At 48.2% G+C, this 17,588-nt stretch overlaps 2 protein-coding genes across 4 annotated transcripts in view; one reads left to right on the top strand and one right to left on the bottom strand.

The window, feature by feature from the left end:
• The window catches only part of CDHR2 (cadherin related family member 2), a 29,017-nt gene extending 23,094 nt beyond the window's left edge, over nt 1-5,923 (top strand). For all 3 annotated transcript variants that reach the window (XM_035105813.3, XM_035105815.3, XM_035105814.3), the window contains 8 exons: nt 256-339; nt 798-875; nt 2,037-2,097; nt 2,502-2,626; nt 3,342-3,455; nt 4,048-4,122; nt 4,454-4,517; nt 5,400-5,923. In XM_035105813.3, the coding sequence (XP_034961704.3) occupies nt 256-339; nt 798-875; nt 2,037-2,097; nt 2,502-2,626; nt 3,342-3,455; nt 4,048-4,122; nt 4,454-4,517; nt 5,400-5,555 (757 nt within the window). In that variant the 3' untranslated portion in view covers nt 5,556-5,923. The remainder of the gene's footprint in view (nt 1-255; nt 340-797; nt 876-2,036; nt 2,098-2,501; nt 2,627-3,341; nt 3,456-4,047; nt 4,123-4,453; nt 4,518-5,399) is intronic.
• A 1,381-nt stretch (nt 5,924-7,304) lies between these two features.
• Nucleotides 7,305-13,196, bottom strand: GPRIN1 (G protein regulated inducer of neurite outgrowth 1). Its single transcript, XM_035105817.3, has one exon. It carries the CDS (start codon nt 13,147-13,149, stop codon nt 11,383-11,385), a length of 1,767 nt encoding a protein of 588 aa, XP_034961708.2. The 5' UTR covers nt 13,150-13,196; the 3' UTR covers nt 7,305-11,382.
• Between the last annotated feature and the right edge of the window lie 4,392 nt (nt 13,197-17,588).

The following is a 17,588-nucleotide window of genomic DNA, read 5'->3' on the forward strand; positions in this document are numbered from 1 at the left end:
GAATTCCATGGAAAATACAACATAAGAAAGGAAAGAAGCACTGCAAATACAATTAAAAACTGAGGGCTTTGGGTGTGCTAACAATTCCTATTCTGCTAATGTTTTCAGATCTAAAGCCGGATTCTGAAACTTACTGGCACCATTACTATCTCATGCCCAAGGCTGCAGAGCAGGCCATGCACCACAGAGGAGCCGATCCCTGAACATGAAGTTAAAGAGACACTTAGAGACACTCATTTTCTGTGCTTCTTCCAGGGCTCTGAGTAGAGCTACCCAAGCAACAGTCTATGTAGCAAACATCAAGTCCGTCGAGGATTCTGGGAGCTCCAGATCTGACAGGTTACTGAGACAGAACAAGATGAAAGGAAATGAGTGAAGTTAAAGGGAAGACAGTAGTGCCTGAGAAGCATGAATGAAGGGGGAAGTATTTGTGATGCTTCTTGCATCTATGGCTGGCCACAGGCATCAGCCAGTGTGGCTGTATGGTGCTGGTCGGAAGTGTGCTTGAATGTTTGTAGAGTAAATGGAGAGGGGTAAAGAATATTTGAGGATTCATGTCTTCCTTGAGGTACCAAGCACTGAGGTTGCATGTAGCCAGCGTGAGAGATGATGTTGTTGACTCTGTAGTGCTGATTCATCAGGGGTTGGCTGTGTTTGCAAAGCCAGTTGGGTTACCCAATAATTTCCTGGGGGCTGGCTCTTTGATCAGTCAAAGGTCTAGGAAGGGGCTTCTGGCAATACCCCTTCCCCATTCCCACACATGTCCATCTTACACATCACCGTCTCAACTCCCCTAGGGCTGTGGCGAAGACAGCAATGGAGGCCTATTTTGTCTATAGCAATGGCACAGCTCTGATGCCCGGAGAAGTACGCACGTAAGTGACGCATCACGGAGCTGGGCTGGGCTGAGGAGCCTAGGCAAAGGTCAGTGTGGCCTTCCCCAACCTGGTACTCTCCAGATTAAAGCATTGTAAAAACGTAAAGGTAAAGGGACCCCTGACCATCAGGTCCAGTCGTGGATGACTCTGGGGTTGTGGCGCTCATCTCGCTTCATTGGCCAAGGGAGCCAGTGTACAGCTTCCAGGTCATGTGGCCAGCATGACAAAGCTGCTTCTGGTGAACCAGAGCAGCGCACGGAAAGGCCGTTTACCTTCCTGCCTATTTATCTACTTGCACTTTGAGGTGCTTTCCAACTGCTAGGTTGGCAGGAGCTGGGACCAAACAGGGATTCAAACCACCAACCTTCTGATCGGCAAGCCCTAGGCTCTGTGGTTTAACCCACACCGCCACCCGCATCCCACTAAAGCATTGTAGTCTAAAATATATCCCACCATCCCTGACCATTTGCCAGACTAGCTGGGGCTGATGGGAGTTGAAGTGCAAAATATCTGGAGAGTGCCAGGTTAGGGAAGGCTGAGCTTAAGAGCACAGGTAAGAGGAAAGAGGGGAGCATCAGAAAGGGGAAATGTGCATCTGCTCTGGCAGAAGTTTGCATGGCAAGGAAGTGTTTGAATTATGAGGGGAAAGGTAAGGATGGCTGACCCCCTCTGACTTAAACCCAGCTTGAATGAAATCATAGCCTGCCCTAGATCTTCTAAAATCAGTAGTTAAGAGGCCATGCTCCCTCTGCCCCCAACTCCCTGTAACTTGAATCGTGGGGAAAGGTTCTCCTCGGGATGTAGTGATGGCCACCAATTTGGATGGCTTTAAAGAAGCATGATTAGCCAAATTCATGGAGGTTAAGGATATCAGTATAAGGCTATTACTAGCCACCCCAATGGCTGTGTTCCATTTCAACTGTCAGATGCAACAGACCTCTTTATACCAGTTGCTAGGAATCCCAAGTAGGGAGAGGGGGAGTCCTGTTGAACTCATTGTCATTCTCCTGCTTGTGGGTTTCTTATGAGCATTTGGTTGATCCCTGTGAGAACAGGATGCTGGACTGAATGGGCCTTTGGCCTGATCCAGCAGGGCTTCTTATATCCCAAGGAGCCTGTCCTGAACACTTCATGGATACCTTTCTGTCTTCTTTCCAGACTCATCCAGAGAAACCCTGAGGAACTCTCTCGGTTGCTCAAGCTTGGCCTATCCATCATTGTGAGTGCACATTTCCTGCTCCTACTCCCAAACACTGAGGAGCAGCTCTAGGGTTCCTCTGAAGTAAGGTGGCGGCGGTGGGGTTTGTCAAAGCTCAAACAGGAGAGCTCTGTCGGGATGGGTACATCAGAGGCTTGGTGTGTGCCCCTGGCAGGACAGCAAGCTCTGCCTTGCCAGGGCAAGTGAGATGGCCATGGGAAAGATGGTGTGGCTGGAGCCAATGCTGGTGGAGAAGCAGGCACCCTGGCAGAATGGCACGCTGGAAACCAATCTTGCACCACAGCTGGGACTGGCATAGAGAGAGGCTGTGTGCACTGAGGCTGTAGCCAGGGCATAACTGAAACATCATGTTGTAGACACGGGCGCTTGCTGAGCCAGTGTAGTGACACTCTTGTGTATCCCAGGGCCCGGTGGAGGTGACGCAGTCCAACAAGGAGAATGAGCTGTTCGCTGTCATTGCAGGGCTGGCTGTGGCTGCTCTTCTTATCCTCATCGTCATGCTCCTGATAATAATAGGCATGAGAAAAAGGTACAAAAGTGCCCCTCCCCTTTTTACGGCAGGTATACGAATGTACTTGCTGCAGCTGGTTCAACGCTGCCTCTATTTGTTTCTGCACACTCAACAAAAATGGGGCTGGTGTATTATTAAGGGCTTTTCTGTGTGTGTGGGGGGGGGGAGACAGGGTTGTTGCTGTTGCTGCTGGGTTTTTTTGTCTCTTTATTTCATGTTATGATTTGTGTGGAAATGGTTTCAATTTGGTTGTGCGATTGTTTGTGGTGTTTGCTATGTAATTATGTATTTTTTCATGTTGTAAGCCACTTGAGCATGGCTTTAACTGTGGAAAGGCGACATACAAATGAAATTCTGTATGTATGTATGTATGTATGTATGTACGCATGCTGCACTGCATCAGCACCTTCCCAAAAGCCAGCATAGCCTGCATCCCTCACGTGGTTCCACCATTCTGCTTGGTTTTGTGGGATTCTCATGGTAGGGCAGCATGTTCCCTGGCCTGACCAGCAGCCATGATGGCTAAGTACTACTTGCAGAGGGAGAGTGCCTCTAACTACTAGCTGTTGGAGATCATGTGTGATGGGAGTGTTGGCCATGCCCTACTTGAGGGCTTCCCATGGGGATCTGGTTGCCCATTGTGGGAAGAGGATGCTGGGCTCAATAGGCCTTTGGTCTTCTCCAGCAGGGCTATCTTAGGTTGCTCACTCTCCTTTCTCATTTCTTTTTGCAGTTATGGGAGGAAGCTGAAAGCCTTAAAAGCCCTGAAGGTGGCTTCAAAGTTCTCACCTGGCGACGTGGTACAGGGGCCTGCTATCCCTGGGACCAACAAATACAACGCAGAAGGGTATGCTTTTCGGGTGGGGTAAGGTTTGCCCTAGTAAAAGGGGTGTATCCTGGACTGACCTGTGGAGGGGCAAAATCAGGAAGAAACGTAAGCGCCTGCCTGCCTGCCTCCTGGTAGGCCCCACACCCTTTAGTTATTCAAATTTGTGTTTTTAAACTCCCATGTGCTGAACTGGTCCTGTACTGAATTTGCAATTATGACAGAAGTATGTCCAGCATCTCCAGACAAATTCAGAAAAGGATTGATCTGTGGTATCCATATTTTTAGCCAGTTACTAGTGAATTTCCTTCTTTGAAGTGTCAAACTCTGCTGTACATGGGTAAGCAAAATTAAGGCGGAAGCTGTAGATAGCCTTGACTGTAGGTGATACACATTTTGTGCAACACCACAAGGCTGTTGCTGCACTGTGTGCATCACGCTGACAATTGTTATCAATTATGCATTGCATGTGATTTTGTTGCACTGAGTGGTCTTGTGGTCCCCCCTCCCCCCGGTCTGGCATTCTGTGCTGTCTAGTCAGCTGCATGATAAGATTCTGATGGGCTGAATTTGTAGTGATTAAGAAACTCACCACTGGACTATTCTTCCTCAGGGCTAACCCGGTGCTTGGTTTCTCCTTGTACCCCTCCCTGGACCTGGAGGAAAACACCAGCTCTGAAGTGGCCAGGTATGCCTACGAATCCTGCCTTTCAGTCTCGCCTCCTGTGTACCAACCAGGTCATGACTGAATGAATGAAACTGACTTGCCCTCCAAAGGCCCTCTTTCATGCATTGCCCCAAAGGTCACATTTGCCATGGGACTGCTGCCAAAGATCTGAGTTGGCCACACACCCATTGTAATATTTAGAATGACTAACCACGTAAGGCAGGGCCACCACTTTGCGAACCTCTGTTCCCCTCACTTCACATCCCTGGCTCTAGTTGGTGGGGGCCTGGAGACTGGCAGCTAGGGATGACAAAGAGTTCTCAGATCAGCCCATGCTGCTTTCTCTTTACAGCCTGAACTCCCTGGATGAGAACATGGTTGATGCTCCAGAAGATGCTCCACCCGCTTACAAAAGGGTGAGGACCCTCAAACCTGTCACTGCCCCACAGGACATTCTCCCAGCCAAAGCATGTTCCTGCCATTTGATGATGATGTTGACATACCTTTCAACTTTTTCCGATGCAAAACCCAGGAAGCTCGTCTTCCGGGGCACGCTCCCGGGCGAGTCACGTGACACATGCCTTGCTCTTGCCCCTAAAAAGCACCTCCCTTGTTTCATTTTCCCTTCTCTTTTGAAGAGCCCTGGACTTTTAATCCAAAGGCCAGGCAGTGGCCCTTTATGACTACCATCAGGCCACATACCCTGTAGATGACCCAGTGTGACTTTGTCACGAGGCACATTCCAGTCAGGTAACCTAGTATTGGTGAACCAGCCATACGTATGTCTTCACATTCAGCAAGGCACTCATGGGGCGTCTCATCTTGCAGCACCACTGTTTGCAGGCTTCACAGGGGCCTTCCCAATCCACTGGGACAGGCAGTAAGAGATATCGTCCAGGTACTCCATGTACAGCCACGGAAAGTGCCTTCTGCACTACACTTCAAAGGTTTGCTGCAATGTGCTTGGCTCTCTTCAAGTGTAATGATAGGCCTGGAAAGACCCACTACTATGCTGTAGTAGCCTAGCTGCAACGGAGCTAAGATCAAAGGTATGTCAGCAGACACACACCCCAGGCTACCTCTTCAAAGTGGATCTGCTCTCTTAGACCTGATATTCAGCTTACACATGCAGAGGTTCAGGTTCCTGCACCACAGGATATGGCTGCTTATGTGGTCTCTTTCTCGACGTTGCAGTTCTTGGAGTGACAGTCCATCCAATAGTCCAAGGATACAATGGCAACTAGGACTTTACAACATAGACGGATCATATTCTAAACTCATACTCTCTTTCATCCCAGCATGATACAGCAGATGCTGTACACCAGGAAAATGGAAGGAACGAGCCATTGAAAGCTGCCTTAGAAAGCCACAAGAAAGACAAGCCAGAGCAACTGGGACACACCAAGCAGTATTTCGCCTTCGACAACACCTCCTTGGACACCAGCGATCTCTGATCATACCCTGCTTCCTCCTGGCAGAGGAACAGAAACTTATGAGCAGGACTTGTATAGCAACACTGGCTTGGAGACATTGCACCAGCAACTGTAAAGAAACTCACTGGGAATCCTTTTTAATTTATAACTTAAGATTGTCTGCAAGCCTGCATCCTAGGAGAAATGAGTCTGGCCCAAACTAGAGAGATCATACTGAACAACAACAACAAGTGGAAGAAGTGGTAAGTGCCTACCATGCTAGGCAACACCAGTATTTTCATGTGTTCAAAAGGTATGATGCAAAATGGCTTGTGGGTTTGTTTGTTTTTTTAAACAATCAAGTAGTGTATAAATTTCATGAAATAAATAACATAATAAAAATTCCACCTCTCACTGGAAACAGGGCAGGGAGGGAATGGGGATTTAGAGTATGTATAAAGTTGTATCCAACCAAACCTAGCACTAAGAGACGGTTTGTCAGCACAAGGATTTGGAAAGGGTGCAGGGTATGGGAGAAGGGGGCAAGTTTTGTTGCACAAGTGGAGATGCATTTATTGAATATCAACCAAAGCTACTAATCTCTGGGCTTAGAACCTGTGCTGTGCCAGTGCTACCACTATTCCTGCTAAGGTGATGTATCTTACCTTGTTTTTCAAGAATCTATGATAGACTGGTGGCCAAGTAGCACATTCAGCTTCTCATGCATCACCAGTGACAAAAGAACAAGCCACTGTTCTGATTCAGCTCCTTGTATCCTGGGCTTACCTTTTCTTTTCCTGGGATAATAATCCAAGCTTGAGTATTCCTCTGGAAAAGTGTATTGTGAGGTTCTAAGGATAGGGCCTATATAATCCTAGTTGTAACAGCTAAGGTCCTTCCCGATCACCAACTAACTTGGAGCTGCTTTGCAGGTTATTCGCAGTGCCTTTGGCATGTGGTTGGGTTCATGGAGAAGCAAATGGGGGAAACATTGGAGCAAGATCCAGGATCTGCCTAAGGCAGGCATGTCCAAATCTGTTTCGGTGGCCTAATCTGGCCTGCCGGTTGGCAGTTTATTTCCTGGAGTAAAATCCTTTTAAAAAGCTCAACAACTTCAATCCTTAAAAAAAGGATAACAACTTTGGTCGGCCCCTCATTGCCCTTCCCTTCATCAAATCTTGCCTTCTTTGAAAAAAGTTTGGACATCACTGACCTAAGTTATTACCTCTTCACGACTGTAAGGAAGATGCACCACTACAGTGCTGGGTTAGGAGAAAAGTATATTGCCAAGTCAAATGGCAAACATATTAATGATTGCAAAACTAGAAGTGTGCCTCTCCTCTGCTTTTTGCTTGACGGGCATTGGGAGTCGGTTTGGTTAACAGATAAACCCTTCCCCCCACCCCTCAGCCCATAGACAGGACAGTGCTTTCTGAAGTAGGCTTTGAATTGGTTTACCATTTGCATGGCTGTGTGAAGCATGTGTACCTTCCCAATATATATTCAGCAAATGAGGGAGTGTTTCCCTTGCCGTCTGGAATTATTATAGTGGGAAACTGTGGTAAGATGCTGAAGCTGCTCAGACAAACAAACAGCATTCAGTTGAACAGGTGACTGAATGAATGTGTATGCAAAGGTGTACAAAGCCAGAGTCTCTGAGCTTTTATCACCATCTAAGACCCAAGCATTTTCATCAGCTGTGCCAACAGATGACACCCACTTAAAGACACAGTTGAAGGCGATGCTTCTGAGGCAGCCATTCAGGGAACTGATTTTAGTCACTATGAAAGAGCAGCAAAATATTATTTATTAAGACTTTACTTTTATTCCCATAGACAGATAGATGCTTGTGGGGTTTTCTGCCTCAGGTGCCAAAATTACTTGGCTGGCCTTGGTTATTATGCACCTTGATGGGAAGAGGGCTCCACCTCAGGCAGCAAAAAGGCTGGAGCTGTCCCTGATAAAAGAGCCAGCAAGCCTGGATATTATGAAAGCCCATCCATGTAGCACTGCAGTGTAGTTCCCCACCCGCAACCCACAGTAGAGCGAACCTGTTCTGAGCTGGCAACAGACTGTGAAGAAAACAACCCTCCTCCCCTCCGAAGCCCTTGACAAACACAAAGAAAGCCCTCTTGGGCAGGGGGCATATTGAGGTGGTTGCTTTTTTGGGGAGAAAATTTTTATTATCCAACAGCCAGTTTTACAAGTTTGTACCCTAAACAAATAAAGAAAGGGAGGGAGGGGGAGAGAAACCAAAAGGCAAAGTTACTGTCAACAACTCATCATTGCTTGGTACTATAGATCCATATGGCACGTGAACACCATACTGAGAACAGCACACAAGGCAGGGCATAGGAATGGGAAGGGTCCTCGGCAGTTCTGTGAATGGCCCCAGTAACCTGGGGTGGGGGTAGGGGTGGGGGTGGTACTGTCTACATGCTCAACATCCTACATCCCAGGGATGCTGCCAGCAGTTGGATGCAGGTTTGGGTGCAGACGCCTGCACCTTGTGGCCTGACATATCTCAGATGGGATGCCTCTTCCCAGCTCCTCACTTGCATGGTTCTAGATGTGCCTCTTGCAGCATAGCGCTGCTGAGTTGGCCAAGTCCCTCTAAGAAGAATGCTGGTGCCAGAGACTCAAGTTTCTGTGTGTGTAGACCTACTAGCATGCCAGATCCACAAGGCACCTAAACTCTTACAGGGCTTGGCTCCCATGTCTTGCAACTGGAAGGCTACTTGTGAGCACTGGGCACTGTAGAAACCCCTCTATGGTCAGTTCTTGTACATGTCTACTTATTCCCAAAGGGGAACTGCAATAGACTGATTCAGAGCTAGGTCTGGGCAGGCACAGCTCTTGCTAATACAATGACAGTATTGGACCAGTTCTTTCCCCTGTTCCATTCGTGCTTTGAACCGAATTTGGCACGAATGCTTGTGTCGGCCAAGTGAACCAGCACATCAATACCACTCATTGGAACCTGGATGAGGTGGAGATCGTACAGTACACCCTCGAGAGAGAACAGCCGGGAGTCCTACCTCTTCTTGCAGACAGCAGACAAGCACACTCCGTCTCCTCTCCATCTGTATTGGTACACACAGGTCCTTTTAAAGAGCCAACAGTGTGGTTCTTTGTTTGTGGAGAAAAGTTATCTCTCCCAAGATTTGCACATGATACTGCTGGCCTGTGCTGCCTAGGGGCAATCCAGATTTAAGGCAAGCCCTTCCCAGCTGATTGGGATGGCATTAGAAGGAAAAGCCCCACAGCCAACAGCTCCATCAGAACTTTCTAGCATGTTGGTCAGCTTCACCACGTTGGCCAATCTGCATTGCAAGAGCAGAATGCTAAGCCTGTGTGCGTCCAGCTGGCTTTGGACCTCATCTCCCATCAGGCCCAACCATCAAAGCCAGTGGTCTAGAACAGGCATCCCCAAACTGTGGCCCTCCAGATGTTTTGGCCTACAACTCCCATGATCCCTAGCTAACAGGAGCAGTGGTTGGGGAAGATGGGAATTGTAGTCCAAAACATCTGGAGGGCCGAAGTTTGGGGATGCCTGGTCTAGAATGATGGGACGTAGTCTAACAACGCCTGGAGGGAAGCAGAGCCCTCATCCCAGATCTAAGAGAGCACTGAGGAACAGTGAGATTCTTTGGGTCTAGATCCTCTCCTCACAGTGTTGCAGTTAGGATGCTGAATGTTGTCACCCCTAAAAGGACATAAATTCTGCCCCTCTGTGGGGGAAAACTTCCCAGCACCTACATTTATAGTAGGACTGCTTTTTTGTTTTTGTTTTTAAGCGGGGTTGTTCCTTGAGGAGGAAATTTGGCCAAAAACTCTCATCCTGCTTGCTTTAGATGCACACTGGGAAAAGCTGAACCCAAACGTCCTCCTTCTGGGCAATGGTTAAAGACACAGAAGCCCAGCCTGATAAAAAAAACTTTGGGAATTATAATTCACAGAGAGGTGAGGAGACTTGTAAACAGAAATCAACACGAAGTCTTCTGGCAAAATCAGGGTAGTACTACAAACAGCAGAGGTGCTCTCCAACTCTATCAAAAGTGAGTGTGGGTGTCAGTTTTTGGCACTACATTTCACAACTGAAAACATCCTTGAAGGAGGTGTACCTAGTGCAGCTACTCTGGAGGAAGGAGCTCCCCTCCAAAAAAACCAAGTCTTGGTTTCCACCATGCAAGTGTCCTCTGCTCTCCTTTTACACAGTGTCAAATAATCTCTCATCTATGCCATCACAGATTTCATTTCTTAGGGGTGAAAGCCACAAAACCCCAAATCCCAATGCATAAAACATTGTTGGGAGGGGGCGGGGAATGGGGGAGGCAGGAAAAGGAAATCAGCATCTTCAAGACACCTTCAGAGAAACAAGAACCTGATTTAGAATGAACACAACAGAGTAAAGAGTGTTTTGTAAAAGCCCCCATATTCCAACACATATGAATAAAATGCCCCACCCCACCCCAGATCTCTTGAAAAAGTCAGGAACATAAAAATTAGCCACGTTTCTGATGGCAACAGGCCTCTTTGCTCCCTGGGGGGGAAATAGCATTGACAGGAAAAGAGGCTATGACACGCACGCTCACATGCACACAAGCCAGAGCACGCATTGAGACACACTCTCGCACACAAGACGAGGAGCCTTCCAAATTATTAGTTTCTCAGGCATGTCGGTCAGGTGGCGGCATCAGCCTGAAATGTAAGTTGCCACCACTGGGACTCAGCAGGGCCCTCTAGCAAAGGGAATGGAGGGATCTGAGGGGCTTGCCTTGAACAGACTTGCAGGGCTGCAGGCAAAGGTCGAGAGTGTAATTAAGAAGAGATTAAAAATTTCATCCAAATTCTCTCCTGCCCTAGGATGAGCCTGGTTACTCTTATTGCACTTTTCTCCCAGCTCCTGCTTTCTCTTGAAATGGTCCTTTAGAATGGGGAAGGCAGTCTGGTGCTGGACTCAAAAGGCAGTGGGCTCTCTCCTGTCAGGGATTATTTAGCTTTGATTCCTGCAACTGGGGGGAGGTTGGACTAGATGCCCCCCCCAGGGGTACCTTCCAACTCTACAATTCTATGATTCTATAATGCCCCAAACTTGTTATATTCTGTGCAATGTAAATGATCAATCTCCACAGCAAGAACACTCAAGTTCTGCGGGCACCGTAAAATTATGCAACTGAACAATATTAGGCAAACTTGCTTATTTTGTTTAAAGTTGTTCAATTGGATGGCTTTCTCAAGACCTGACACATGATCTTTCAGCCAAAATCACCTTCAGAATGCTGCTGCCCCTAAGTTAAAACATATACTGTACATCTAGAAACAATTGTGAAGATTTCAGACTGTTTCTTAACCTATTGGCACTGGGAGGGGGGAATCCCAAACTATGCATATGTTCTCTAAAAGCTGTGATCTGGCAGCCCCTACTACTAATCCATTCTAGACCCAAGATAGGATACTGCTAGTACTGTGATCTCCACGAACACTGCACCAGACTTTTCCAAACATGGGCCTCCAAAATGTCTGACAGCCGTCTCCAGTCTGTACCAAACAGACAGGTTGCCGAGAGCCCTGCATATAATCATCTGAGCTTGGCACTGTGAAGACTACATGTCCCAGGATGCAAAGCGGCACTGCCAAGCGTGCGTGGCAGTGTAAGCGCTGCTGGCTGAGACATGTCAAGTACTTCAGAACTGGGCAAGGTGCTATTTGCTTGTAATATATAGGGTTTGGCCGGCATTTCCAGGAGACGTCAGGGGTGCTGAGCGCCGTAACCCTGGGGATTCGAGAGATTCAAAAGGGACCGTCCCACACATTGCCTGAGAAACTACTGCTATAAGAAAACCCTAGAGTTGGCCCAGGGCCCCCTTCACTCCACAGTGGGTCCTCCTCGGGAGCAGCAGCGGGGCCGCCGCACATTCTGCAGGAGTGCCCTGAAGACGCTGGGCTGCCTCTTGACCTCCCCCTTGGGGGGAGCCCCCTTGATGGAGCTGGCACGGGTGCTCTGAGGTGTCATCACCATTTGCCGGCCATGCTCTTCAATCTGCTTCTCCAAGTGCTTCTGGATGGCCATGCCCAGCACCTCCACCTCCATGGAGGCACCGTACACTTCCCACGTCATGCCCTTCTCGTCCCAGCTGACCTCCCGCACCGGCTCGGGCGCCTCCTCCTGGGCCCCTTTCACGTGCACCTCAGGGTAGGACGCTTGGGGGGATTTGGTCACGGGAGTCATGGGCCCCGTGGCCACGGACCTGGTCTCCACCGGGATGGACACCTGCATCTCTGCATCTCTCTTGGCTGGCTTCTGCTCCGGGCCGGGGCTCTTCAGAGAGGAGGCCCCCAAGCCCCTTGTGTGGAAAGTGAAAGCCGAGGAGCCGTCAGGCGGGTTGATGGGGCTGACGGCCACCGACACCAAAGACACGCGATTGTCAACTTGAGTCCCAGCGTCGTGCTGGGGGGGAGTGACCTCAAGTGAGCAGGTTTGGGTGAGAAGTTCCACAGACCTCTTCTCGACGTCTGTTGTGCGCTCCTCACTCACAGCCACACTGGTCGTTTCTGGTGTTTGTTGTTCCTGAGCTTGGTATTGACCCTTGGACTCAGAGGGTGTCACTTCTCTGAGCCCTTCCGCCTCCTTGGTGGCTTCACCTGGGGTTGTTTGTGACTCACCTGATGTGCCCTTGGCTTCATGAGGAACGGCAGGCACAGGGTTTCCTGGCACTCTACTGGAGTTCCCAGCTGTGTTAGCTTCCGGAGCAGGGAACCTCACTTCCCTGCTATGGTCCCCCAACTGGTCTGTTTCTGTCACTGGTCTGCTTGACTTCCCTGATGTGGCTTCAGATGCCAAGGGGTCTTGAGTAAACTCCTTGGGAGCTTCTGATGCGAGGGGACCTCTGTGTCCTTCGCTCAAGTGGTCCGCTGCTTCACAGACATCACTGCTGAAGTGTGATGTATCTCCCTTGGAGGCACCCGGCTGTCCTTGGCTTGTGTTTTTCAGGCACGTGGGAAGTGCAGGACCCCCCTCGGAATGTGCTGTTCCTGCTTGGGTGCTCTCAGCCTCAGCGGTGTTTTTGGTTGGTTCAAGAAATGCCACATGTTTCAGGGAGGCTGGTGCACTGGAAGGGTCCTGGTTGGTTCCCTTTAGGCAGGGCTCTGCCGGGAGATGCGTAGTACCGGCATCTCCAGGAACAGCTTTACTTTCCAGGGGGTTGCAGGTATTGGATAAGCTACTGGGAAGATCCCTGCAGCTTGAGCCCTGCTTGCTGTTGTGCCGCAAGTCATGATGGGCTGCTCGTTCCCCTTCCTCTTCCAAGGTGGTTCCTCCAGCCGTTGCATCTTTCAGAGCCACGGTACCTGTGGCAGTGACTAGTTCCATGGAAGGCTTTGTGGCTACAGCTGGCGTCTTCTCCTTCTGGTCTGGGTTGTCCACCATGGTGTCTTCTTGGCTGCCGTCTTTGGTGCCAAGGTCATTCACACAGCAGTTCCTCATGGTGAGATCTCCTCCGTCACATCGGGTGTGTTGGAGACGGCTGTCTTTCTCCTGACTGCAAGGTAAGCTGCTGCTGGGCTGGGAGGCATCTTCTGGAACTGCATCTTGCTTCAACAACTGCAATGCCTCTGGCTGCTTAGCACTGCCCATCGCGAGGCAAAACTTCTGCCATGCTATTCCATGCACCTCTCTTGGAGGACTCTAAAAGGGGAGATAAAAGGGGGGTGGGGGGACAGAGTAAAGTTATGCCAATGCTGGAAACTCACTCAAACACACCATCAGCTCCGAGCTATTCACGTTTGGAGCCTTCTGTGTCTGAGTTGCCCTGGTATACTTTAGGTGTATCTGGCACATGTGTGGGCTTAAGACACAAGCACAGGATCTGGTAGCTGAAAAAGAATTTGGCATCCTGGAAGATTATCAGAAGGGTATTGGGGGGTGTTTTAAAAAAGCAAGTTTCTAGTCTTCATATCTGCAGAGAAAGAGCTTGGAAAACAGGCAGGCATTTCCTTGTGAGGGTTTGGGAAGCAGGAAGGGTGCCCCCCCAGATTAGGATATGGAGCAACAGGGCACTTTCAGAAAACCCATTTGTTGAGCATCTATTCTGATTTGTTTGCAGGGAGGTGACCTGTTATTTCAAGAGTATTCTCACCATTTTTGGTGGGGATATTACCAAGCATCACCCTACACTTTCCAGTACATTCCCGGCACTTTCCTTATTGCCAAAACTTTTGGGGGAAGCAAATTTGTTGTGCCAGACTTCCCAATCAACTGGAAATGGGCAACCTGAATTTGTTGGTGAGTGATTTAATCCCACCGGAGAGCACAATAGTCTTGGAAGCCCCCTTAGTATTGTGGATCTGGGCCCATCTCCCACGGCTACTGCTCCTTGTCCACAGGCTTCCAATTCCCCACAACCCTTTACCCCTCTATCCCATCTTATTTCTCTTCCTCCCTTCCATGCCACCTTTGTGCTACATCCAGGTAGTGCATAGTTTACTTGGTCAATTCATTATATACTCCTTTGAATAATAGCTGAACTACTTCTACATCTTCTGAGATTTTTAGGGTGGGGGTGCATCAAATAACAAAGAGAAGGCTCATTTTTGCTCTGTCTTCTCTAATGTGTCGCTTCTTGAATGTAAGGCCTCATCAGCACCACTGTTTAAAGCAGTGTCATTCCACTTTAAACAGTTGTGGCTTCCCCCAAAGAATCCTGGGAACTACAGTTTGTTAAGTATGGTGAGAGTTGTTAGAGGAGACTCCCATTCCCCTCACAGAACTGCAGTTCTCAGCATGGTTTCACAATCAGTCCCTCTTCCTGGGTAGCTCAGGGTTTTGTAGTCATGTTCATCTATTTCAATGAGTCTGCTCTGAGTAAAGTGTAGTTCAATACCACTTTATAGTTGGAAGGGTTATTTAGTCCAACCCCCTGCAATGCAGGAATATACAGGTGCCCCATATGGGGATCGACCCTGCATCCTCGGTGTTATCAGCACCATGCCCTAACCAACTGAGCTAACATACACTATTTCTTCCACTAAGGTAGATCAGTACTGTTATCCTCATTTTACAGGTGGGAAGCTGAAGCTAAGAGAACATTAGTTCCCCTAAGGCCATATACTAAATACACGGCAGAGGCAGGATTTTGACTAGTGGTTTCCTCATTCACACCTCAGCCTTGTAGCCACATTACAACATTAGTCCCTAGACTATAGCCACCTTTGCCTGAATGGTACAGGAACCACCCATCACATACGGACAATCATATATTCAAAGGATGACAGCTGATTCATCCAGCTAATTGGGTGGGAGATTTGGTGGAGGAAGTTAAGAGATTTGAAAGCTGCTCAGCCATGTCACAATTCAAGGAACAATTCCACATCCCCGCCAAAAAAATAGCCTTATAAGTGAATGAACAAGATCAGGTCTATAGTCATTCCAGGGTCACAAGCAAATTGCACGCCTCTAACTAAACTGCCAGCTGCTGTGATAATCTCCTGCAACATTTGCACACACAGGCTGGCCACACGATTTGTGTGCATATATTCTGGCACCAAAGCCTGCAGAGATTCCATGGCGACAACGGAGAAGAGACATTTGGTCTGGAGGTGGTGTGTTAACAGCAAGCAAATAGCAGAAATCCCATTGTAACCACATATAATCAACTGCCGGCACCCACCCATTAGAAGATGCTGCAAACTCTATGGGAATACTTTTGAGATTACTTAGAGCCTTGGCCACGGCAACTGCAGGAGTAAAACAGCCTGAAAATATAATATACCGTAAACAAAGACATGTTATAACTTCAATTCCACACCTCCCCAAAAAGAACGGAAAGGAAGAAAAGAGAATTTATAAAAATTGTAGCGGAAGGTTCAACCTCAGCTCTCCAGCAGCGGGAATAGCAAGGCACCTCAAGACCACGTGCCACCTGACCTGAGATGGCTTTCTTTGGCACCTTCTCTCCCTCTCAGGTGCACTCTCATCCCTATGGTTGTCCCTGATGCCAAAGCAGTAGCAGTGCCATGGCAGGTTGAAAGTAGATCTGCCAGCTGGGCTCATTATGTACCATCTGCACAGCTGGTGTGTGAAAATGTCAGCATGTGAAGGCAAAGTGAGGGGCAGGGCGGGTATGAATATAGGTGGCCATACAGAATCCTGACATATATGGGTGGGCCCCAACTACCTGCTGCTGGAATTAGAGTATGGGGAGTGGAATTGAATCTGGAGATGGAGACTGCCTAATTTCATTTGGGCCAGGAATGGGGAACTTGCAGCCCCCAATATGTTGTTGGACTTGATTCCCATCACGTTAAGGAAAGTGAAAAAAATTCTCCATGCGTCAGCAGAAATTGTACCCCCACCCCATGCAGCTATAGGCATCTTGTGACTATCTTCTATGTGTTGCTGGGCAAACTAGCATGTGGCACTAGGTAGATAAGGGCTCAAGTTACAGCGGTTGACCTTTTCTGCCAAAGCTTTTAGGATAAGCAAGTCTATCAATATTTATACCAGGTTTGGGGAACCCTTGGTCCTCCAGATGTTGCTGAGCTACAACTTCCAGCAGTCCCAGCAATCGTGGCCAATGGCCAGGGATGATGGGAGTTGTAGTTTAGCCACATCTGGAAGACCAAAGGTCCCCCAAACTTAATCTAAAACTTCTCCTACTAGTGGACATGTTATGAACCCTCCCTTCATCTCTCTGTGCATTAGTTATTTCCCTTCCATCCACATTTATTATGGGCAATGGATAGGACTGGCATGCACTCTGCAAAAAAATATTATTATTTGGTGCCACATTCTAGAAAAAAGCACTAAGCCTTTGGACATCTCCTTTTCTGGCAGACCTATCTTCTTGGCTTCAGTAGTCTCTCTAGACTTGGATATAACCCAAATACATGCAAACACAACTCAAGTACATGCAGTTGCAACCCAAGTGGATATCCTTGCCTAAGACAAATAGAGGCAGAGGCTCCAGTCCATCTACAGAGACTGCCAGAGTAAGAGCAAAGGTCTGCCAATAAATGAAGCTCTCCAAAGGCATATTGCTACACTGGAGCAGAATTACATTTTCAATTGCACTTAGAAAAACATGGTTGGGAGGGAAGTTGCCAAAATATAAATGTGTGCTTTATTTGCATATTCTATTGCAAATTGTAGATGCTTGCATATGTTTGCTTAGTCAAGTAATGTCTTCTGCTGATCGTAAGGACAAGGAGCTATGTGGGATAATGAAAGCCCATTTCCTACCCGCTGGGAATCCCAATGATCCACTTTCTGGCTTCTCCAATTTTACCAGGTGTTGCCCATGCACTTTCAAGTCTATCTTTGCAGCAGTGAGGACTATAAACTTACTTTAGGTAGGAAGGAAGGAAGATTGATTTTCAGGATTTTTGTAACCAGTACCATATTCCAATCACATGGAATAAGGTAAAGGTAAAGGTGAAGGACCCCTGGACGGTTAAGTCCAGTCAAAGGTGACTATGGGGTTGCTCATCTCGCGTTCAGGCCGAGGGAGCCAGCATTTGTCCACAGACAGCTTCCTGGGTGATGTGGCCAGCATGTCTAAACCGCTTCTGACACAATGGAACACAATGACGGAAAGCAGAGCCCACAGAAACACCTTTTACCTTCCTGCCACAACAGTAACTATTTATCTACTTGCACTGGTATGTTTTCAAACTGCTAGATTGGCAGAAGCTAGGACAGAGCAACGGAAAATCACCCCATTGTGTGGATTCGAACTGTCAACCTTCTGATCCAGTGGTTCCCAACAGGTGGTCCGGGGGCCCCCAGGGGTCCGCGAGCTATGCCAAAGGGGTCCGCAAGATGCTATTAGAATAAAAAATATATTAAATTTATTTCATGATAACAGATTTTTTGTTTTGGCCGCTTCCTGCATGAGCAGAGTCTAGCGCAAAACTAGAATTAGATAGAGGCAGTAGTTCTGCTGTATGCCGTTAGGTGGCGCTTTACAAACACTACTGTTTTGCAAAGAGGCAGCGCGCACATTCTAAACGCTCACCTCCCCAAGATGCTTTGCGCGCGTCGGCTTCATTTGTGTGCTACTGCGCAGGTACCCTGTC

The sequence above is a fragment of the Zootoca vivipara genome, chromosome 2 (assembly GCF_965207765.1).
Source record: "Zootoca vivipara chromosome 2, rZooViv2.hap1.1, whole genome shotgun sequence".
NCBI classification, from domain to species: domain Eukaryota; kingdom Metazoa; phylum Chordata; class Lepidosauria; order Squamata; family Lacertidae; genus Zootoca; species Zootoca vivipara.

Excerpts from the sequence above, each read along its gene's own strand:
- GPRIN1 (XM_035105817.3), bottom strand. The coding sequence starts at position 13,149 with ATGGGCAGTGCTAAGCAGCCAGAGGCATTGCAGTTGTTGAAGCAAGAT.